This window comes from Pseudophryne corroboree, chromosome 5 (genome assembly GCF_028390025.1).
Source record: "Pseudophryne corroboree isolate aPseCor3 chromosome 5, aPseCor3.hap2, whole genome shotgun sequence".
Lineage (NCBI taxonomy): Eukaryota > Metazoa > Chordata > Amphibia > Anura > Myobatrachidae > Pseudophryne > Pseudophryne corroboree.
This window is the reverse complement of record NC_086448.1, coordinates 530,258,392-530,281,261: the sequence shown is the minus strand read 5'-3', so window position 1 is coordinate 530,281,261 and position 22,870 is coordinate 530,258,392. Positions and strand designations below refer to the sequence as shown.

At 48.0% G+C, this 22,870-nt stretch overlaps 1 protein-coding gene across 6 annotated transcripts in view; it reads right to left on the bottom strand.

Moving 5' to 3' along the window:
- Window positions 1-22,870, bottom strand: part of SYCP2L (synaptonemal complex protein 2 like) — a 905,846-nt gene that overhangs the window by 778,079 nt on the left and 104,897 nt on the right. For all 6 annotated transcript variants that reach the window (XM_063923155.1, XM_063923158.1, XM_063923156.1 and 3 more), the window contains exons 3-4: window positions 2,194-2,331; window positions 1,999-2,115 (exon numbers count right to left, since the gene is read on the bottom strand). In XM_063923155.1, coding sequence (XP_063779225.1) covers window positions 1,999-2,115; window positions 2,194-2,331 — 255 coding nt within the window. The remainder of the gene's footprint in view (window positions 1-1,998; window positions 2,116-2,193; window positions 2,332-22,870) is intronic.

The window sequence follows — 22,870 nt, the reverse complement described above, 5'->3', positions numbered from 1 at the left end:
AACCAGGTGCTCAGAATGGGGCAAAACTCGTTTAACCACCTTCTTACGTTTAAACCTATCCGGTTTCATGGAGACAGTCTCAGGATCATCAGACACCTGAAGAATGAGCCGTATTGACTCAATGAAATCCGGGACATCCACCAATGACTTCCCTTCCCCATCAGAAACATCAGTGTCAGTGTCTGCGGGGTCGGTATATGCACCGTCCTTGTCAGAGGACGTGTCTGGGATAGCAGTGGTTTGGGAGGAGGCAATGGCCCGTTTAGAAGACGACTTAGTCTTGGGCGGGCGAGAGTGACCCTTAGATTTAGTCATAGATCGGTTCAAATGCTGTAACTGAGTGGAAAGCTGATACGCCCGTGGCGGGTTCACAGCAGGGACCATAAACTGTTGCAGTGGCACAGGTGGTCCCACAGGGGGCGTCAATTTAGTCACAAGCGAGTTTAACAATGTGGAAAATGTAGCCCGGGGTGGGTCTTGTGATGCCCCAGGTGCTACCGACCCACTGGGGGGTAAGGAACCCCCTGAACGTGAACTCTCAACTGCCATATTATCCTCCGTTAAGTCCGCGGCCTCACTACCATGCAGTGTGGGAGAAGCCCCAGCATCGTTGCCACGTGTAGCAGACATAACTGTGCACAATATTGGGCAACCTGGTACAAAGTGTAGCAGCACTATAACTAGCAAGAACTGTCAGTAAAGTGTGCCTATGATAGCACAGACCGGGAGTTCAAGAGATATAGATTATATGGTGACTATAAAAATACACAGTCAGTATATCTTGTGATACAATCCTATAATAAACATAAAGAAAACCCTGAAACACTTGCCCCCTCAGGTATAGCAATGTAGGAATAACCCACTGAGTGAAATATCCTGCAATAAGGCAACCACGCAGCAGCTACATGCACACACAGATATATAGTCACAAGCGTACCATGCAGAAATTATATACCATAAACTGCACTGGACTAGCTATACAAAGTAATACTCAGTACTGCTATATGACAATAGATATAAATGCACAGTAAACACTGTATGTATATCACAGGGTGTTTGTACCACACAACCCTGAATGTATACACTCTTTCTTAACTAACACTGTCCCAGTGACAGGTAGAATACTTAAGTGTCCTGTAGGAAGCACAGCACTGGCGATCAGGCGGTTCCACAGAGGAGGATGTGCCCTAGCAGTACCAGGAACAGCAAGGCTCTGTCTGTAATGGCCGCTGACCGGGAGTGAGGGAGAGGGAAGCAGCTCCAGGGCGGGGGGAGGGGCCTCAGGTCCGACCTGCTCCCCCTGCTGGCATCCCCACCGGGTGTGCGGGCAGTGTAAAAATGAAGGTTATTCAGTATATCCCCCCTGACCTGTGCCCATTAATCAACCCAGATGGCTAGTGTAGCAGCTGCCAAGTATTCAGTGTCCACGCCAGCACGCGCGGCCCGGCTCCTACGGCCGCGCTGCAGCACAGAAACCCATTACCTCCCCCTTGTCTGCGGCCCCGCGATCCGGGAGACGGTGGCGCGTGTGTGACTCACTGTTTCAAGAAGAAGAAGCCGGCGCCTCCGCTGCAGTGACCCGGCGGGAGTATTTACAGCGCCGCTGGGGGTGATGGAGCTGCACGCAGGGAAGTCTATGAGACTTTGCCAGCAGCAGCCCTGTAGTCTTCTTACAATAATTTCTTCTTCTTTCTGTAGAAAACTAAGCTCTAAATAGGCTGCATAAGGCAGCCTCCTGTTAAGTGCCTGCATACTACATGGCACCAACTTACAAACTGAGCTCCCTGTGCATGGAGGCAGGGTTATAGAGGAAGCGGCGCTGAGCATCTTGGGAACAGTCAAAAGCTTTGAGCCTGTTGGTGCCTCTGATCAAGATCCTACTCTACACCCCGATGTGAATCCTTGTGGAGCCCAGTGTATACCGCAGCAGAAATACTGTAATCTGCTAAAGGTCAAATTCATAACACTAATTAGAATAAATTCTTAGATTGTACTTATCTTGGAAACCAGCCCCTGCTCAATCAGAGACCAGCCTTGCTGGCATTTACTCTTGCAGAAGTGCTGAACACACTTCAGTAATAAACAAACATGTTCAAATTCATTGCGATCAAGTTCCTACAAGACAAAATACCACTTTAAAAACAAAGAACAGCTGAGCTAAACAGAGCTGTACTTGAACTGCTAGATACTCACCTTATTAATCAGTCTGTCCATTTCATTTAAAAGCATCTTGCCATGTTGCTGCGGTGGACAGATTACACTGTCTTCAAATAATTCATTCATTTTCTGAAACCCTTTGCCTTTATAAGCATCATTTATGAGACTTTCAAGCTTAAAAGAAAAAATATGTATATATAAATGATAAAGATCTTGCACTTACCATGAACGAGACTTTATTCACTCATCAGATTTGTAAATGTTATTTTCTATAGTGCTTGCACACTAGGCCCAGATCGGAACAGGTTTCGAGTCTGCCATTTTGTTCTCCACCCACCTACTGATCATTGGGAATTTTGTTAGTTATGTACGTATGTAAAAATGGAAGACTATGGGGTATATGCAATTGCGGTCGAATTCCCGAAATTGGCGAAAAACGGGACTTTCGCCAAAAAAAAAAAATCGTCAATGCAATTCAGTACTTTCCGTCAAAAAAACGGACTTTCAAAATTCGACTTTTTGAAATTCGACTTTTGTCAAATTCGACTTTTCTGCAATGATACAAGTGCTGCAATTCGACCAAAGTATATTCAATTGAAGTTTGGAAATTCGACACCATGCTTTTAGACAGTAAATTCGTCATTTTCAATCCGCCACACTTTGGTGGGTGAAACTAATAAAAAAAATGTAAAACATGTTTTTTTTGGTGTTTTTTTTTATTGGCAATAGCATATCTATTTATATTAGAAGGGATTAGGTACTTGGTTTGTCTTTTTTGGAGGCACAAGTATTTTTTATATATTTTTAAAAATAATGTTTTTATTTTTTATTTTTTTTAGATGGAATGGTAAAATCCCGGTAAAAAATGGCGTGGGGTCCCCCCTCCAAAGCATAACCAGCCTCGGGCTCTTCGAGCCGGTCCTGGTTCTAAAAATCCGGGGGGAAAAATGACAGGGGATCCCCCGTATTTTTAAAACCAGCACCGGGCTCTGCGCCTGGTGCTGGTGCAAAAAATACGGGGGACAAAAAGAGTAGGGGTCCCCCGTATTTTATACACCAGCATCGGGCTCCACTAGCTGGACAGTGTTATGCACACCAGTGCCTGCAGGAATGTACTGGTGTCTGAACTGTTATGCACACCAGTGCTTGCAGGAATGTACTGGTGTCTGAACGGATAGGGATGCAAAACAAATGAACTCACAGACAGACTGGGGAATATGACATTGCGTACACAGAAGGTGATAGGGTAACAAAATAAACACAAAGTGAACAGAGAAGCCCAGAGGCTAAGAAACTGGGTGTCTCCCTAGTATAAGTAATGCTCAGTTGGAAAAAGCAAGATGTTGTGTTTTAATACGTAGAGAACCCGAAATGCTGTTGCTAAGGGCAACAGCAAAACCGTAAAGGGTTACCAACGGGTGTGGCAGTAAACTCCTTGGTCAGAGATGGAATGATAGACACAAGGAGAGTCTCCACAATTCTAATCCTCACTTGCAGTGCACAGGTTCAGCTTACTGCCACTAAACTGACACCTGAACACCTTGCACAGTGAGACAGGATTTAGGCAGGCAAATCTGAGAATACAGCCGCAAACTTGCTAAGTTCACAGAGTAGCAAAAGAACCCCAGCAAGTTAAACGACTGACTCCAGTCTTATAGGCCCTACACACTTGGCGATATTCTGAAAGATATGAACGATCTCGTTCATAAATGAACGAGAACTCGTTCATATCTTTCAGTATGGAGACTTAAGCGATGAACGATGCGCGTCCCCGCGCTCGTTCATCGCTGGTCTCCCGTCGGCTGTGCATGCAGGCCAATATGGACGATCTCGTCCATATTTGCCTGCACTTCAATGCAGCCGGGTGACGGGGGGAGTGAAGAAACTTCACTCCCCCGTCACTGCCCCCCCCCGCCGCCGGGTTGCTCGTCGGCCGTATCGGCCGTCGGGCACCTCGGCGGCACATCGCCAAGTGAGTAGGACCCTTTACTGCTAGGTCTGGATTGGCAGAGTGTAGTACCAAATCCCCAGGCCTATTTGCAGTAAGCAACAACAAATACAAAGCTACACAGTACTGGCTAACTTTCAGGAACTGACTAACCAACAAAGATTCAGCAGCATCTGCTTAACCTGAGAAGAGGCCTTATATAGCAGGTGCTGTCCACGCCCCACTCAGACCTCACAGACTGTGAGCACAAAAACCAGCACGGGATCCCCTGCCGTGCACAGAGCCTGTAACCACTGCACAGCAAAAGACCCGAACCGGAGTATCAGCTGCGCTCAGGTTATTCTGCTAGCACTCGTCTCCAAGTTGCCTTGACGACGTGGCAGCACAGGGCAGGAGATCCTAACAGACAGATAATGCCACAGCCGGGGGTCACTTTTATACAGTGCCCTGCGGCCGTGGCATTAATATCCAACTAGTCACCCCTGGCCGGGGTACCCTGGGGGAGTGGGGACCCCTTCAATCAAGGGGTCCGTCCCCCCAGACACCCAAGGGCCAGGGGTGAAGCCTGAGGCTGTCCCCCCCATCCAAGTGCTGCGGATGGGAGGCGGATAGCCTTGAGAAAATGTAAAGAATATTGTTTTTTCCTGTAGTACTACAAGTCCCAGCAAGCCTCCCCCGCAAGCTGGTACTTGGAGAACCACAAGTACCAGCATGCGGAGGAAAACCGGACCCGCTGGTACCTGTAGTACTACTGGAAAAAAAATACCCAAATAAAAACAGGAGACACACACCTTGAGAGTAAAACTTTATTACACACCTGCCGACACACATACTTACCTATGTTGACCCGCCGACTGCCACGTCTCCTGATCCGACGATCCGGGGTACCTGTGAATCAAATTATACTCACCTCAATCCAGTGTCCAGATATAAATCCACGCACTTGGCAAAAAAACAAACCGCATTTACCCGAACCACGTACTGAAAGGGGTCCCATGTTTACACATCAGACCCCTTTCCCCGAATGCCGGGACACCACGTGACTGCTGTCACCGAGGTCCCTTCAGCCAATCAGCGAGCGCAACGTCCTGGCACTCTGCTGATTGGCTGGACGTCTGAGCTGTCAGACAGCGCCTCGCAAAGCCTCTCCATTATACTCAATGGTGGGAACTGACCGCGGGTAACCCCACCGCTACCCGCAAAGTTCCCACCATTGAAAATAATGGAGAGGCTTTGCGATGCGCTGTCTGATCTCAGACGCGCACAGCCAATCAGGTGAGCACCACGGAAGTAGCGCTTCCTGATTGGCTAAAGGGACCTCAGTGAGAGGAGTCACGTGGGGTCCCGGCACATTCGTGTCAACATGGGACCCCTTTCAGTCTGGCATGGTCGGGTATGCGTTTCTTTTTTTACCAAGTACGTGGATAATCTCCCGGACACTGGATGAGGTGAGTCTACTTTTTTTCACAGGTACCCCGGATCGTCGGAGACTGTGGCAGTCGGCGGGTCAACATAGGTAAGTATGTGTGTGTCGGCAGTTGTGTAATAAAGTTTTACTATCAAGGTGTGTGTCTCCTGTTTTTATTTGGATATTTTTTTTCCAGTAGAACTACAGGTACCAGCGGGCCCGTTTTTCTCCCGCATGCTGGTACTTGTGGTTCTCCAAGTACCAGCATGCGGGAGGATTGCTGGGACTTGTAGTACTACTGGGAAAAACAATATTCTTTCACATTTCTCAAGGCTATCAGCCTCCCATCCGCAGCCCTTGGATGGGGGGGGGACAGTCTCGGGCTTCACCCCTGGCCCTTGGGTGGCTGGGGGGGGGGGGGGACCCCTTGATTGAAGGGGTCCCCACTCCCCCAGGGTACCCCGGCCAGGGGTGACTAGTTGGATATTTAATGCCACGGCCGCAGGGCACTGTATAAAAGTGACCCCCGGCTGTGGCATTATCTGTCCAGCTAGTGGAGCCCGATGCTGGTGTATAAAATACGGGAGACCCCTACTCTTTTTGTCCCCCGTATTATTTGCACCAGCTCGAAGAGCCCGAGAAAAAATTGACAGGGATCCCCCGTATATTTAAAACCAGCCCGGTGCTGGTTTTAAAAATACGGGGGATCCCTGTCAATTTTTTCCCCGGATTTTTAGAACCAGGACCAGCTCGAAGAGCCCGAGGCTGGTTATGCTTTGGAGGGGGGACCCCACGCCATTTTTTTTCGGGTTTTTCCCCGTTTTTAAAATACCGGATCAAAATCCGTCAAATCGGCCGTTTTTCGGCCGCGGGACTGTCGAATCCGTTTTTTATTGCATATGGTCAATTTCGGCACCCACTTGCCGAAATTAGCCTGTCGAATTGTGTCGAGTTGAAAAAGGCCGATAATTTGCCGCGATTCGCCGCTAATTGCATATACCCCTATTAGTATTATACAGAGTCTGCCCATGCAACTCCAGGAACCAGGTCCAAACTAGGACTAAAATCAATCATGGAAATTAAAAACACACAGGCCCACTTGCTGTGGGCTCCACGCACAATACTGTTGACCGCTAATTCAGTGCAACATGAAGCAACAGCATAAACATATGTAAAGCGCAACAGAATTTGCTGCGCTATATAAGAAACTGTTAATAAATAATAAATATCATGATAGCATTCTGCCCACACACTTTCCTTGTTGTAAAAAGTAAAGTCTCTGTGTTACTGCTCTAGGGTGGTCATTCCGAGTTGTTCGCTCGCTAGCTACTTTTAGCAGCAATGCAAACGCAAAGCCGCCGCCCTCTGGCAGTGAATCTTAGCATAGCAGAATTGCTAACGAAAGATTAGCAATTCTGCTATAAAGTATTTCCTTGCAGTTTCTGAGTAGCTCCAAACCTACTCCTAGATTGCGATTACCTCAGTCCGTTTAGTTCCTGGTTTGACGTCACAAACACGCACAGCGTCCGGGCCAGCCACTCCCCCGTTTCTCCAGCCACTCCTGCGTTTAATGCTGGCATGCCTGCGTTTTTTAGCACAATCCCGGAAAACGCTCAGTTACCACCCAGAAACACCCACTTCCTGTCAATCATTTTCCGATCAACAGAGCGACTGAAAAGCTTAGTTCACCCGTGAGTAAAATAGCATAGTTTTGTGTAAAATTGCATAGCGCGTGCACCCTGCGGTGCATACGCATGCGCAGAACTGCCGGATTTTAGCCTATTAGCAATTCTGCTAAAAATAGCAGCGAGTGAACTACTCGGAATGACCACCTAAGAGCACCAGGAAATTGCATAAAAATAAGATTTTAAACCTACCGGTAAATCTTTTTCTCCTAGTCCGTAGAGGATGCTGGGGACTCCGTAAGGACCATGGGGTATAGACGGGCTCCGCAGGAGACATGGCCACTTTAAGACTTTAGATGGGTGTGAACTGGCTCCTCCCTCTATGCCCCTCCTCCAGACCTCAGTTAAAGAACTGTGCCCAGAGGAGACGGACAGTACGAGGAAAGGATTTTTGTTAATCTAAGGGCGAGATACATGCCAGCCCACACCATACACACCGTACAATCTGGAATATACCAAACTAGTTAACAGTATGAACAAAACAGCATCAGCCAGAGACTGATCACAACTGTAACATAACCCTTATGTAAGCAACAACTACTGTATATACAAGCCTTGCAGAATTTGTCCGCACTGGGACGGGCGCCCAGCATCCTCTACGGACTAGGAGAAAAAGATTTACCGGTAAGTTTAAAATCTTATTTTCTCTTACGTCCTAGAGGATGCTGGGGACTCCTTAAGGACCATGAGGATTATACCAAAGCTCCAGACCGGGCGGGAGAGTGCGGATGACTCTGCAGCACCGATTGAGCAAACATGAGGTCCTCATCAGCCAGGGTATCAAACTTGTAGAATTTAGCAAAAGTGTTTGAACCCGACCAAGTAGTTGCTCGGCAAAGCTGTAATGCAGAGACGCCTCGGGCAGCCACCCAAGAAGAGCCCACCTTCCTAGTGGAATGGGCCTTTACCGAATTTGGTAACAGCAATCCAGCCGTAGAATAAACCTGCTGAATCGTGTTACAGATCCAGCGAGCAATAGTCTGCTTAGAAGCAGAAGTGCCAACCTTGTTGGCCGCATACAGGACAAACAGTGCCTCTGTTTTCCTAACTCGAGCCGTCCTGGCTACATAAATTTTTAAGGCCCTGACTATATCAAGGGACTTGGAATCCTCCAAGTCACCCGTAGCCACAGGCACCACAATAGGTTGGTTCATATGGAACAACGATACCACCTTAGGTAGAAATTGAAGACGAGTTCTCAACTCCGCTCGATCCACAAGGAAAATCAGATAGGGGCTCTTGTGAGACAAAGCCGCCAATTCGGACACCCGCCTCGCAGATGCCAAGGCCAACAACATGACCACCTTCCAAGTGAGAAATTTCAATTCAACCATTTGAAGAGGTTCAAACCAGTGAGATTTTAGGAACTGTAAGGGCTGTGACACACACTCCGGTTTTTCCCGGATGGCAAAAAGCCGGACAAACTTTGTCCGGCTTTTTGCCATCCGGGAGAAACCGGCAGTGTCTATCACACAGGACGGCTTTGAGCCGTGTGTGATGCTGCGCGCATGCGCAGCATCAGACACGGCTTCAGAAAAAACCGTTGTGTGTGAAAGCTCCCCTTCACACACACGGTTCACTGGCTCCAAAGACGGCCGCCGGACCTTTCAGTGGTGAGACCCGGCTGCAACCCGGCAGCCGGGCCGGGGTGGTGCAGTGTGAAGGGACCCTAGCCCTCACACTGTTAACTACAATGCCGGCACGGGAAAAAGCCGTCCGGCTTTTTCCCGGCCGGCAAAAGCCGGGTAGTGTGTTTCAGCCCTATCACCAAAAGGTCCCATGGTGCCACTGGGGGGCACAAAAGGAGACTGTATGTGCAGCACTCCCTTTACAATAGTCTGGACTTCTGGGAGAGAAGCCAATTCCTTCTGAAAGAAAAATGGATAGGGCCGAAATCTGAACCTTAATGGAGCCTAATTTTAGGGCCATATTCACTCCAGTCTGTAGAAAGTGGAGAAAACGGCACAGATGGAAATCTTCCGGAGGAGCATTTTTGGTTTCACACCAAGAGACATACTTCCTCCAGATACAGTGATAATGCTTCACTGTCATCTCCTTCCTAGCCTTTATCAGACTAGGGATGACTTCATCCGGAATGCCCTTCCCAGCTAGGATCCGGCGTTCAACCGCCATGCCGTCAAACGCAGCCGCGGTAAGTCTTGGAACAGACAGGGCCCCTGTTGCACCAGGTCCTCTCTGAGAGGAATAGGCCACGGATCTTCTGTGAGCATGTCCTGCAGATCCGAATACCAGGCCCTTCGAGGCCAATCTGGAACAATGAGAATTGCCTGTACTCCCCTTCGTCTTATGATCCTCAATATTTTTGAGATGAGAGGAAGAGGAGGGAATACATAGACCGACTGAAACACCCACGTTGTCACCAGGGCGACCTGAGGGTCCCTTGACCTGGCACAATACATCGGAAGCTTGTTGTTGAGGCGTGACGCCATCATGTCTATTTGAGGAAGTCCCCACTGACTTGCAATCTCTGTAAAGACATCTTGATGAAGTCCCCACTCCCCTGGATGGAGATCGTGTCTGCTGAGGAAGTCTGCTTCCCAGTTGTCCACTCCCGGAATGAATACAGCCGTCAAGGCGCTTACATGATTCTTGTTCCGCCCTGGCGGTTTACATGAGCCACGGCTGTGACGTTGTCTGACTGAATTAGAACAGGCAGGCCCCGAAGAAGAGTCTCCGCCCGATAGAGGACGTTGTAGATGGCCCTCAATTCCAGTACATTGATGTGTAGACAAGCCTCCTGGCTTGACCATAGTCCCTGAAAGTTTCTTCCTTGTGTGACTGCTCCCCATCCTCGGAGGCTCACGTCCGTGGTCACCAGAACCCAGTTCTGAATGCCGAACCTACATTCCCAACCACGGTCCTCAAGGCACACCAACAGTGCAGGTTTTAGTGATATCCAGGCTTCAGCACAGGTGACTTCATTAGTAGCTCAGTTATTTTGATTTAACTATCTGTGCTGCAGCCTGGATATCACTAAAACCTGCACTGTTGGTGTGCCTTGAGGACCGTGGTTGGGAATGCCTGCTCTAGAAGGTGAGCACTCTGCAGCCACCATAAGAGAGACACCCTGGCCCTGGGGACAGGCTGATCTTCTGATGAATATGTAGATGGGATCCGGACCATTTGTCCAGAAGGTCCCACTGAAAAGTCCTCGCATGGAACCTGCCGAAGGGAATGGCCTCGTAAGACGCCACCATTTTTCCCAGAACTCGAGTGCATTGATGGACAGACACCCTTTTCGGCTTCAACAGGTCCCTGACCAAGATCTGGAGTTCCTGGGCTTTTTCCCTCAGAAGAAAAATCCTTTTTTGTTCCGTGTCCAGAATCATGCCTAAGAAAGGCAATCGGGTCGTAGGAACCAACTGCTACTTTGGCAGATTGAGAATCCAGCGGTGCTGCAGCAACACCCTCAGGGAGAGTACTACGCTTTTCAGTAACTGTTCTCTCGATCTCGCCTTTATCAGGAGATCGTCCAAGTACGGGATAATTGTGACTCCCTGCTTGCGCAGGAGCACCATCATTTCCGCCATTACCTTGGTGAAAATCCTCGGGGCCGTGGAAAGCCCAAACGGCAACGTCTGAAATTGGTAATGACAATCCTGTACAGCAAACCTCAGGAACGCCTGATGAGGATATATGGGGACATGAAGGTATGCATCCTTTATGTCCAGAGACACCATAAAATCCCCCTTCCTCCAGGCTGGCGATGACCGCTCTGAGCGATTCCATCTTGAATTTGAACCTTTTCAAGTACAGGTTTAGGGATTTTAAAATCAGAATGGGTCTGACCGAACCGTCCGGTTTCGGTACCACAAACAGGGTTGAGTAGAACCCCGTCCCCTGTTGAAGCAGGGGAACTTTGACCACCACTTGTTGTTGACACAGTTTTTGAATTGCATCTAAAACTACTTCCCTCTTTGGGGAAGAAGCTGGTAGGGCTGATTTGAAAAACCGTCGAGGAGGCACATCTTCGAATTCCAGCTTGTAACCCTGGGATACAATTTCTATTGCCCAGGGATCCACCTGTGATTGAACCCAGATGTGGCTGAAAAGTCGAAGACATGCCCCCACTGGGGCGGACTCCCTCAGCGGAGCCCCAGCGTCATGTGGTGGATTTAGTAGAAGCCGGGGAGGACTTCTGTTCCTGGGAACTAGCTGTAGCTGGCAGCTTTTTCCCTCTGCCCTTACCTCTGGCAAGAAAGGAAGATCCCCCGACCTCTTTTGGACTTATGCGACCGAAAGGACTGCATCTGATAATGTGGGGTTTTCTTTGGCTGTGAGGAAACATAAGGTAAAAAAGTAGATTTACCTGAAGTAGCTGTGGAAACCAGATCCGTGAGACCTTCCCCAAATAAGTCCTCACCTTTGTAAGGCAAAACCTCCATATGCCTCTTTGAGTTGGCATCACCCGTCCATTGGCGGGTCCACAGGGCTCGCATAGCAGAAATCGCCATGGCGTTGGCTCTTGAACCCAGTAGGCCAACGTCTCTCTGAGCATCTCTCATATATAGTACCGCATCTTTAATATGACCCAAGGTCAATTAAATGGTATCCTTATCCAGGGTATCAATGTCAGCAGACAAGGTATCTATCCAAGCTGCTACAGCGCTACAAACCCAAGCCGACGCTATCGACGGTCTGAGCAAGGTACCAGTATGTGTATAAATCGACTTCCTTGAGGGCTGCGGTATCTTGAGACAGCAGCGCCACCTTTTTGGATAAGCGCGTTAACGCCTTGTCCACCCTGGGGGAGGATTCCCACTGTATCCTGTCCTTAGCCGGGAAAGGATACGCCATAAGAATCCTCTTGGGAATCTGCAATTTCTTGTATGGAGTTTCCCAAGCCCTTTCAAACAAATCATTTAGCTGAGAAGGGGGGAAAATAACCTCAGGTTTCTTTTCTTTAAACATGTGGACCCTCGTGTCAGGGACAGAGGGGTCATCAGTGATATGCAACACATCTTTTATTGCAATAATCATATAATGAATACTTTTTGCCAACTTTGGCTGCAATTTCGCATCCTCGTAGTCGACACTGGAGTCAGAATCCGTGTCGGTATCAGTGTCTGCTACTTGGGATAGTGGGCGCTTCTGAGACCCAGAAGGGCCCTGTGATATAGTGAAAGGCAAGGATTGACTCCCTGCATTTTCCCTGGACTCCGCTTTGTCCAATCTCTTATGTAATAAATTCACATTTGCATTTAAAACATTCCACATATCCAACCAATCAGGCTGCAGACGGAGACACCACACTCATTTGCTCCACCTCCTCCCTAGAAGAGCCTTCCGCTTCAGACATGCCGACACACGCATACCGACACCCCCACACACTCAGGGAAATATCTAATCTGGAGACAGTCCCCCAATAAGGCCCTTTGGAGAGACAGAGAGATTATGCCAGCACACACCCAGCGCCAATGACCCTGGAAAACAATTTCCCAGACCCACAGCGCTTTAATATTATTCAATATACACTCACTGCCAACTTAAGTGCCCCCCCCCCCCCCTCTTTTTAAGCCCTCTGTCACCGTGTTCAGCAGGGGAGAGTCCGGGGAGCCAGCTTCTCTGCAGTGTGCTGTGGAGAAAATGGCGCTGGTCAGTGCTGTGGAATCAAGCTCCGCCCCCTCAGCGGCGTGCTTCGGTCCCGCTCAAAAACACAATACTGGCGGGGGATTTGTATATATATTGCCTCCGCAGCCCATATATACTAAAATGCCAGCCTAGAGGTTTTATATTGCTCCCCAGTGCGCCCTGCACCCATTCGTGCCTCAGTGTGTGTTTCTGTGTGGGAGCAATGGCGCGCAGCGTTACCCCTGCGCGTTACCTCAGTGAAGATCTGAAGTCTTCTACCGCCTGTGATGTCTTCTGTCTTCTAATACTCACCCGGCTTCTATCTTCCTGCTCTGCAAGGAGGAAGGCGGCACGGCTCTGGGACGAACGGCTAGGTTGAGACCTGCGTTTCGATCCCTCTGGAGCTAATGGTGCCCAGTAGCCTAAGAAGCAGAGCCTATCACTTAAGTAGGTCTGGTTCTCTCTCCTCAGTCCCACGACGTAGGGAGCCTGTTGCCAGCAGGGCTCCCTGAAAACAAAAAACCTAACAAAATTCTTTAATTCAGAGAAACTCAGGAGAGCTCCCCTGTAATGCACCCAATCACCTCTGGGCACAGGATCTAACTGAGGTCTGGAGGAGGGGCATAGAGGGAGGAGCCAGTGCACACCCATTCTAAAGTTCTTTATAGTTCCCATGTCTCCTGCGGAGCCCGTCTATACCCCATGGTCCTTATGGAGTCCCCAGCATCCTCTGGGACGTAAGAGAAAGGAAGCCAGTGTGGTTTGTAAAAGTAGCAGCAAGTATTGTGGAAGCAAAAAAGATGGCTTTCAGTAAATATAAGCAGACAAAATAATGAAGACAAAGATATATCTTGTTAGACAGAACGAAACTAAGGTAATCAGATGTGCAAAGGCCCAGTCAGTGGGTATAGGAGGCAAAACTGTTTTTAGGTATATAAGCAAAAGGAGAAAAACAAAAGGTGGAATAATAAGACTAAAGACAGAAACTGGGAGTCTTGCTGAGGGAGACAATGTAATAGCGGATCTTAATTATTTTTGCTCAGTGTTTACTACTGAGAGAGGGAAGGGGCCACAGTTACGTTGCAGGGATATTCAGAAAAATGAAACAAGTACATTTACAGAGGAGAAGGTCCTAACAGAACTCTCAAAGCTGATGGTGCCAGATGGGATACATTCAAGGATAGTAAAAGCTTAAAGGGATGCTGGTAGCACCATTAACAGAATTATTCAACCAGATACTAGCTAGCGAACGTACTCCCACTGCACAAAAGTGGAAGCAAGGAAGAGGCAAGCAACTATTTACCAGTGAGCCTTACATCAGTAGTAGGGAAACTGATGGAAACACTCTTAAAAGAAAAAAAGTTGTAGATTCTCTCATATCCAGTAATTTTCAGGGTCTCAAACAGCATGGATTCACTGGGGGGGAGATCATGTCAAACAAATCTTATTGACTTTTTTTGACTGTGTGACTAAAGTAATAAAGGTGGAGCCGTAGATATAGCTTATCTAGACTTTAGTAAGGCTTTTGACACTGTCCCACTTTGCAGACTGTTAAATAAACTCGAAAGTTTGGGATTGGATACTAAGATGGTTTAATGGACAAGATCTTGGTTGCAGGATAGACAAGAGTTGTAGTAAATGTGCATTCACGGGAGGGAAATGTTACCAGTGGAGTACCTGAGGGATCTGTACTTGGACCAGTGCTTTTTAATATCTTCATTGGTGACATTGCAAATGGCATTAAAGGGAAAGTATGCCTTTTTGCAGATGACACAAAAGGTATGCAACAGGGTAGACACACCAGGTGGGGTAAAACAAATGATTGAGGATCTAGGTAGACTAGAGGAATGTCAAGAGCGTGGCAATTACAGTTTGCTGCCAAAAAATACTAAATCATGTACTTGGGTCTCAAAAACATAGGCTAAATATAGTAATAATGGCACTAGACTAGAAACTACTGAGGAGGAAAGAGATCTAGAAGTCACTATTTCAGATGACTTAAAGGCAAATAAGCAATGTAACAAAGCAATGAGGAAGGTTAGTTAGATGCCAGGTTGCATAGGGGGAGGAATCAGCAGCAGAAAGTAGTGAGAATGCCACTGTATAGGTCATTGGTACAGCCTCATCTAGAATACAGTTTTCAATTCTGTAGGCCATATCTTCAGAAGGATACTAATAAATTAGAGACTGTACAAAGATGGGCAACTAAAATGGTACATGGCTTACATCACAAAACAAACCCAGAAAATCTAAAAAAAAAAAAATCTCAATATGTATAGTTTGGAGCAGAGAAGGGAAAGGGGGGGGACATGATAGGAACAGTATAGGGGAAGAGGAAGACTGGTACACACAAGAAACACTCTCACCAAAGAGAAGAAGGTGTCCAAGAGAAGAAACCCACAGAAGCCAGATAAGTCTGGGTGGGCACACAGTGGATCCTATGGACCTCTGAGAAAAGTTAACCATGTTACGTCTACCATAACTCTTATTTTCTTCTTCAGGGTCCATCGTCTCCACAGGGAATACCTTGGGGATGTCACAAAGTAGTTTCTTAATGGAGGGTATGCACCTTAGCAGAGTGGTGAATACTGCACCCGACTGGAATGAAAACCACATGGCAGACTGCCCACAAAGGACTACTCACTGTCTGGGTAGAATGGGCAGAGACTTTATCCGGTACAGGGAGGTCAGCCTTGGTGTAAGCCTGTGAGATGGAGTTAATACGATCCACATAACTCCAAAGAGCACGAACTACATCCATGGAGGCATCCCTCACTGAGAGGTCCAGGGATTGGAAGGTCGGAAACACAATTGCTTCATTAAGGTGAAATCTGGATACTACCTTGGGGGGGGAGGTAGCCAGCCAAAGCCCAGAGGACAGCCCTGTCCAAATGAAAGATCAGAAAGAATGAGCAACAGGAGAGCACCCCTAATTCAGACACCTTCCGGGTACAGGCAATAGGCAGAAGAAAGTGTTTTCACCATCAGCCATTTGAGGTCCACAGGTTCAAACTGGGGCTCCTGTAGAGACTGGAGAACCAACAAAGCCACTGAAGGGACAAAAGGAGGTTGAATACAAAGGACATCAGGCAGTGGAAATCCCCACCAAAAAAAAAATCAGAGACGTATCGTCTTGCAGCACACCACTGGAAGAAAGCGTGACAAACACAGTAATAGATACAGGCTTAGGCAGGCTTCCGTGCCCTAGCATGGTTTGAAGTGGGAGAAACCTTTGGCCCTTAGGAGGGATGACTCAAGAGCCATGCTATCAAAGACAGGGACAAGGGGGCTGGGTCCGGATGCAGACAGGGACCCTGAGAGAACAGGTCTGGCTGCAGAGTAAAAGGGAATGAAGTGTCTACGGAGAGAACTTGTAGATCTGCGAACCAATGGCGCTTGGGCCAGGCTGGCGCTATCAACAGCATGGTGGCCCATTGCTGCATAAACTTGCAAAGAACCCTGGGAAGGAGGGATAATGGAGGTTAGGAGGGACGCCAGAATGAAGTTCATCTTCACTGCCAGAGAGTGTCCATCAAGGTGGCTTTGGGGTCTGGTCCTTGGCTCGTATACGGGAACTATGTGGTTGTGTCAGGAGGCCATGAGGTCCACATCCGGAAGGCCCAATTTGTCCATCAGTAGCTGGAATAACTACAGGTGTAGGGCACACTCTCCCACGTATAAATCATGACGTCTGAGGAAGTCCGCCTCCCAGTTTAGGATCCCTGGGATAAACATTGCCGAGATGGCCGGTCCAACCCATCTGAGAATCTGCGCCACTTCCTGAATCGCCAACAAACTGAGTGCCTTCCTGATGATTGGAGGTTGGCCACCGCAGTGGCGTTGTAGGACTAGACTTAGACAGGCTTGCCCTTGTGAATGTCCTTTGCCAGGGTGAGAACTCTGTAGACAGCTCAAAGTTCTAGGACGTTGACTGATAAGCAACTCTCGGTGGGAGAACAACGTCCCTGAAAGTTGTGTTGGCCGGTCATTACAAACCAACCGCAGAGGCTGTGGTGTGACCTGATCAGATGATGATGTCCATACCACCTGGAGAGTATCAGGTTTTGAAGGGGCCTGAAGTGTAATTGGGCATATTTCACCCTGTCGAAGGTGGGGACCCTGAACCCCAAGACCTGCATTGCTGAGTGGATAGACACTTGCCAACTGTAAAATAACTTGCATTCTAGCATCTGCAGTGCAGAAATGTTGTCTGCTGGCAGGAAAAATACTGAGAATCCTGAAGAGCTTCCATATGCAACATCTTTTGAGAAGGAGCCAGGGAGGACTTTTTGTCCAGTTTATGAGCCAGCCGTGTATTTGCAGGAAGGCAAGGATCAGCGGATCGGGTCTGTTGAAGAATCTGGACAAAAGAACTGCTGGGAAGGGGGGGGGGAGAGATCACCACAGGAATGTGAGAGATCAATTCTCGTACCCAGGCATCATTGGTGGTCTGACTCCAGGAATCTGCAAATCGAAAAAGTTGGAGGAGGGCCGCCCCATCAGGCAGAGGATTTGTCAAACTTGGTAGCTGGACGGCTGGCCACGCAAATCTGTTTAGCATGGGGTTTGGAGGCTTTGTTGGATGCAGGCTGTCGGGGAAAGGACTGGCCTTTAGCTTTAACCTGGGGATGATAGGACCGAAAGGAAATTGTCCTAGGCTTTGGGGGTAGTTGCTGAGGGCAAAATATACCGTTATGGTAAGAACTTACCGTTGATAACGGGATTTCTCCTATGTCCACAGGTATCCACAGGATAACATTGGGATATGCCGGAGCGACAGCCGAAATGGCACCAAACAGTCACAAACTTTGTGGCCTCCCAGGATGCATCGGGCTCCTCCATATAATCCCGCCCACCGACTCAGTCAAATCAGTTGTTTTCACAGCAATTAGGCAGGAGTATCATGTAGAACCCTATTCAGGCGATAAGAACACACATGCACACCCTTCCATACAAGAGGGAAGAGGTTTAGTGATATATATCTCTGTGGATACCTGTGGACATAGGAGAAATCCCGTTATCAACGGTAAGTTCTTACCATAACGGTATATTTCTCAGGCTGGGTCCATAGGTTATCCACAGGATAACATTGGGATTCTCAAAGCCATTATTAGTGGTGGGGACGCTCCTGATTAACCAGGAGAACCTTTCGCCCGAATTCTGCGTCGAGAGGCAAAAGTATCCAAGGCATAATGTCTAATGAATGTGTTAATGGAAGACCATGTGGCTGCCTTATAAATCTGTTCTGCTGAAGCACCTTGCTGTGCTGCCCATGAAGGACCTACCCTACGTGTAGAGTGTGCAGAGACGTAAGCCCGAACAGGGAGATCAGCACGAGAAAATGCTTCTGAAATGGTCATTCGAAGCCATCTTGCTAGCGTCTGTTTAGTAGCAGGCCATCCTCTTTTGTGAAATCCGTAGAGAATGAAAAGAGAATCTGTCTTTCTGATGGCACTAGTACGATCAACTTAAATTCTTAATGCACGGACTATGTCCATCGACGCTTCTCCCACAGAAAGTCCTGATACCTGAAAAGCCGGGACTACAATTTCTTCGTTCAGGTGAAACTTTGAGACCACCTTCAGAAGATAAGCAGATCTAATTCTGAGAACTGCTTTATCTGGATAAAAGATCAGAAAAGGAGACTTATGCAACAGTGCTCCTAAATCTGACACTCTTCTAGCTGACGCTATTGTCAAAGAGAACTTTAGCAGTCAACTATTTAAGATCTGCTCTCTTAAGTGGTTCAAACGGAGCCCCCTGAAGGATTTTAAGAACCAGATTTAAATCCCAGGATACTGCAGGAGGAACAAACGGTGGTTGAATGTGCAACATTCCCTGAAAAAAAGTACGCACATCCTGCACGTTAGCAATATTTCTATGAAACTATACAGTTAATGCTGATACTTGAACTCTCAAAGAAGCCACTTTTAAACCCTTATCCATTCCTGCTTGGAGGAAATTCAAAATCCTGGATACTTTAAAAGATCTTGGATTCATACCTCCATTGTTACACCAATGAATATAGGCCTGCCATATTCGATGATAAATACAAGCTGAAGAAGGCTTTATTTCTCTAAGCATGGTTTGAATTACCTGTTGTGAAAAACCTCTTGATTTTGGCTTTTTTGAGATGGCTGTGATAACAAAGCCCCTGCATTAGTAGATCTGGTTGTTGAGGAAGCAGAATTGGAGCTTCCACGGACATCCTTAGTAGATCTATATACCAATGCCTTCTGGGCCAGGCTGGAGCTATTAGAATTATGGCTCCCTTTGCTTGCTTTATTTTCCTCACCACACTGGGTAACAGTGAGACTGGAGGAAATAGATATGCCAGATGAAATTCCCATTTCACTGACAGTGCGTCTACAAGGATCGCCCCGGGATCCTTTGTTCTCAACACGTATGCCGGAACTTTGTTGTTCCAACGGGACGCCATGAGATCTATCTCTGGCAGACCCCATCTGTTTACTAGAGTTTGAAATACTTCTGGGTGTAATGACCATTCGGTCTCCTGAATGGTGTGTCGACTGAGAAAATCCACTTCCCAGTTCAGCACTCCCGGCACAAACACAGCGGACAATGCCGGAAGATGACGTTCTGCCCATCTTAGTATGCGAGTTACTTCTTCCATCAGTCTTTTGCTGTGAGTCCCTCCCTGATGGTTGAAGTACGCTACTGCTGTTGCATTGTCTGAACGGATCTGGACTGGTCTTCCCTGCAGAATGCCCTTTGCCTGAGCTAGAGCCATATATATGGCCCTTATTTCCAACAAATTTATTGGCAGACAACTTTCCTTCGTGGTCCATTTTCCCTGGAACCAAACATTTTCGAACACTGCTCCCCAGCCTTGAAGACTGGCATCCATTGTCAGTACTTGCCAATCTGCTATCCAAAAGTGTCTCCCCTTGTCTAGATGGTCCGTCTGTAGCCACCAGGCTAGTGACCTTTTTACGTTTACTGGAAGCTTTATCATCCGTCTTTTTTTTGTCTGATGTTTTCCATTCCATCTGGTTAGAATGAGGTGCTGTAGGGGTCTGGAGTGGAATTGTGCATATTCCACCATGTCGAATGTTGACACCATCAGACCCATCAGTCGCAATGCTGCATGGACTGAAACTGTCTGACTGTGCAACAATTCCTGAGTCATTACCTGTACCTTGGATATCTTCTTCTCCGGTAAGATAATCCTTTGTAGACTTGAATCCAATATGGACCCCAAGTGAACCATCCGTTGGGATGTACTCAGACGACTTTTCCAAATTTATAAGCCATCCATGTCTCTGTAGAAAAGCTATTGTCTGTTGGAGATGGTCCAAGATTAACTCCTGGGATTGAGCCAGGATTAAAAATAAGATTTTACTTACCGGTAAATCTATTTCTCGTAGTCCATAAAGGATGCTGGGACTCCGTAAGGATCATGGGGAATAGACGGGCTCCGCAGGAGATAGGGCACTTTAAGAAAGCTTTGGATTCTGGGTGTGCACTGGCTCCTCCCTCTATGCCCCTCCTCCAGACCTCAGTTAGGGAAACTGTGCCCAGAGGAGATGGACAGTACAAGGAAGGATTTTTGTAAACCTAAGGGCGAGATCCATACCAGCCACACCGTATAACTTGTGATAAACTACCCAGTTAACAGTATGAACAACAAGATAGACTCGGGTCAACCGATAAACTATAACATAACCCTTATGTAAGTAATAACTATAAACAAGTCTTGCAGAAGAAATCCGCACATGGGACGGACTCCGAGAAATAGATTTACCGGTAAGTAAAATCTTATTTTCTCTAACGTCCTTGAGGATGCTGGGACTCCGTAAGGACCATGGGGATTATACCAAAGCTCCCAAACGGGCGGGAGTGCGCGGATGACTCTGCAGCACCGATTGAGCAAACAGGAGGTCCTCCTCAGCCAGGGTATCAAACTTATAGAACTTTGCAAAGGTGTTTGACCCCGACCAAGTAGCTGCTCGGCACAACTGTAATGCCGAGACCCCTCGGGCAGCCGCCCAAGAAGAGCCCACCTTCCTAGTGGAATGGGCCTTAACCGATTTAGGCAATGGTAATCCTGCCGTAGAATACGCCTGCTGAATTGTGTTACAGATCCAGCGAGCAATAGTCTGCTTTGAAGCAGGAGCGCCAACCTTGTTGGCCGCATACAGAACAAACAGAGCTTCAGTCTTCCTGATCCTAGCCGTTCTGGTTACATAAATCTTCAAAGCCCTGACCACATCCAGGGACTCGTCATCCTCCAAGTCCCGTGTAGCCACAGGCACGACAATAGGTTGGTTCACATGAAAAGATGAGACCATTTTTGGCAGAAATTGAGGACGAGTCCTCAACTCTGCCCTATCCACGTGAAAAACCAAGTATGGGCTTTTATGTGATAAAGCCGCCAATTCTGAAACACGCCTTGCCGAAGCTAATGCCAACAACATGACCACTTTCCACGTGAGGTATTTCAACTCCACTGTCTTAAGTGGTTCAAACCAAGGTGACTTGAGGAAACGTAACACCACGTTAAGATCCCAAGGCACCACCGGAGGTACAAAGGGAGGCTGAATATGCAGCACTCCCTTCACAAAAGTCTGTACTTCAGGAAGAGAGGCCAATTCTCTTTGAAAGAAAATGGATAAGGCCGAAATTTGGACCTTTATGGACCCTAATTTTAGGCCCAAATTCACTTCTGTTTGAAGGAAGTGAAGTAGACGGCCCAAATGGAACTCCTCCGTAGGAGCAGCTCTGGCCTCACACCAAGAAACATATTTTCGCCATATACGGTGATAATGTTTCAACGTCACGTCTTTCCTAGCCTTGATCAGGGTAGGAATGACCTCCTCCGGAATCCCTTTTTCCGCTAGGATATGGCGTTCAACCGCTATGCCGTCAAACGCAGCCGCGGTAAGTCTTGGAACAGACAGGGCCCCTGCTGCAGCAGGTCCTGCCTTAGAGGAAGAGGCCACGGATCATCTGTGAGCAACTCTTGCAGCTCCGGATACCAAGTCCTCCGTGGCCAATCTGGAACAATGAGGATTGTTCTGACCCTGCTTATTCTTATTATTCTCAACACCTTGGGTATGAGAGGAAGAGGAGGAAACACATAGACCGATCTGAACACCCAAGGTGTCACCAGAGCGTCTACCGCTACCGCCTGAGGGTCCCTTGACCTGGCGCAATACCGCTTTAGCTTTTTGTTGAGACGGGATGCCATCATGTCTATTTGAGGCAGTCCCCACCGACCCGTGATCTGTGCGAAGACTTCTTGATGAAGTCCTCACTCTCCCGGATGCAGGTCGTGCCTGCTGAGGAAGTCCCAGTTGTCCACCCCCGGGATGAACACTGCCGATAGTGCGCTTACATTGCCTTCCTGCCCAGCGTAGAATCCTGGTCGCTTCTGCCATGGCCACTCTGCTCCTTGTTCCGCCTTGGCGGTTTATATGAGCCACTGCTGTGACATTGTCTGACTGAATCAGAACCGGTTTTCCCCGAAGCAACTCCTCCGCTTGACGCAGGGCGTTGTATATGGCCCTCAACCCCAGGACGTTGATGTGGAGACAAGTCTCTAGATTTGACCAGAGACCTTGGAAATTTCTTCCCAGTGTGACCGCTCCCCAGCCTCGGAGGCTTGCGTCCGTAGTCACCAGGACAACCTGCGACCCTCTAGTAGGTGAGCACTGTGCAGCCACCACAGGAGAGATACCCTGGTCCTGGGAGACAGGGTGATCCTTTGATGCATTTGTAAATGGGACCCGGACCACTTGTCCAAGAGGTCCCATTGAAAAGTCCTCGCATGGAACCTGCCGAAGGGGATGGCTTCGTATAAAGCCACCATCTTCCCCAGAACCCGTGTGCAATGATGCACTGAAACCTTTTTTTGGCTTTAATAGTTTCCTGACCAGGGCTATGAGCTCCTGAACCTTTTCGATCGTAAGAAAAACCTTTTTCTGGTCTGTGTCTAGAATCAGGCCCAAAAAGGTCAGACGCGTTGTAGGGACTAGCTGGGACTTCGGTATATTGAGAATCCAGCCGTGTAACTGCAACGTCTTCATGGACAGAGACACGCTGTCCAGCAACTTCTCC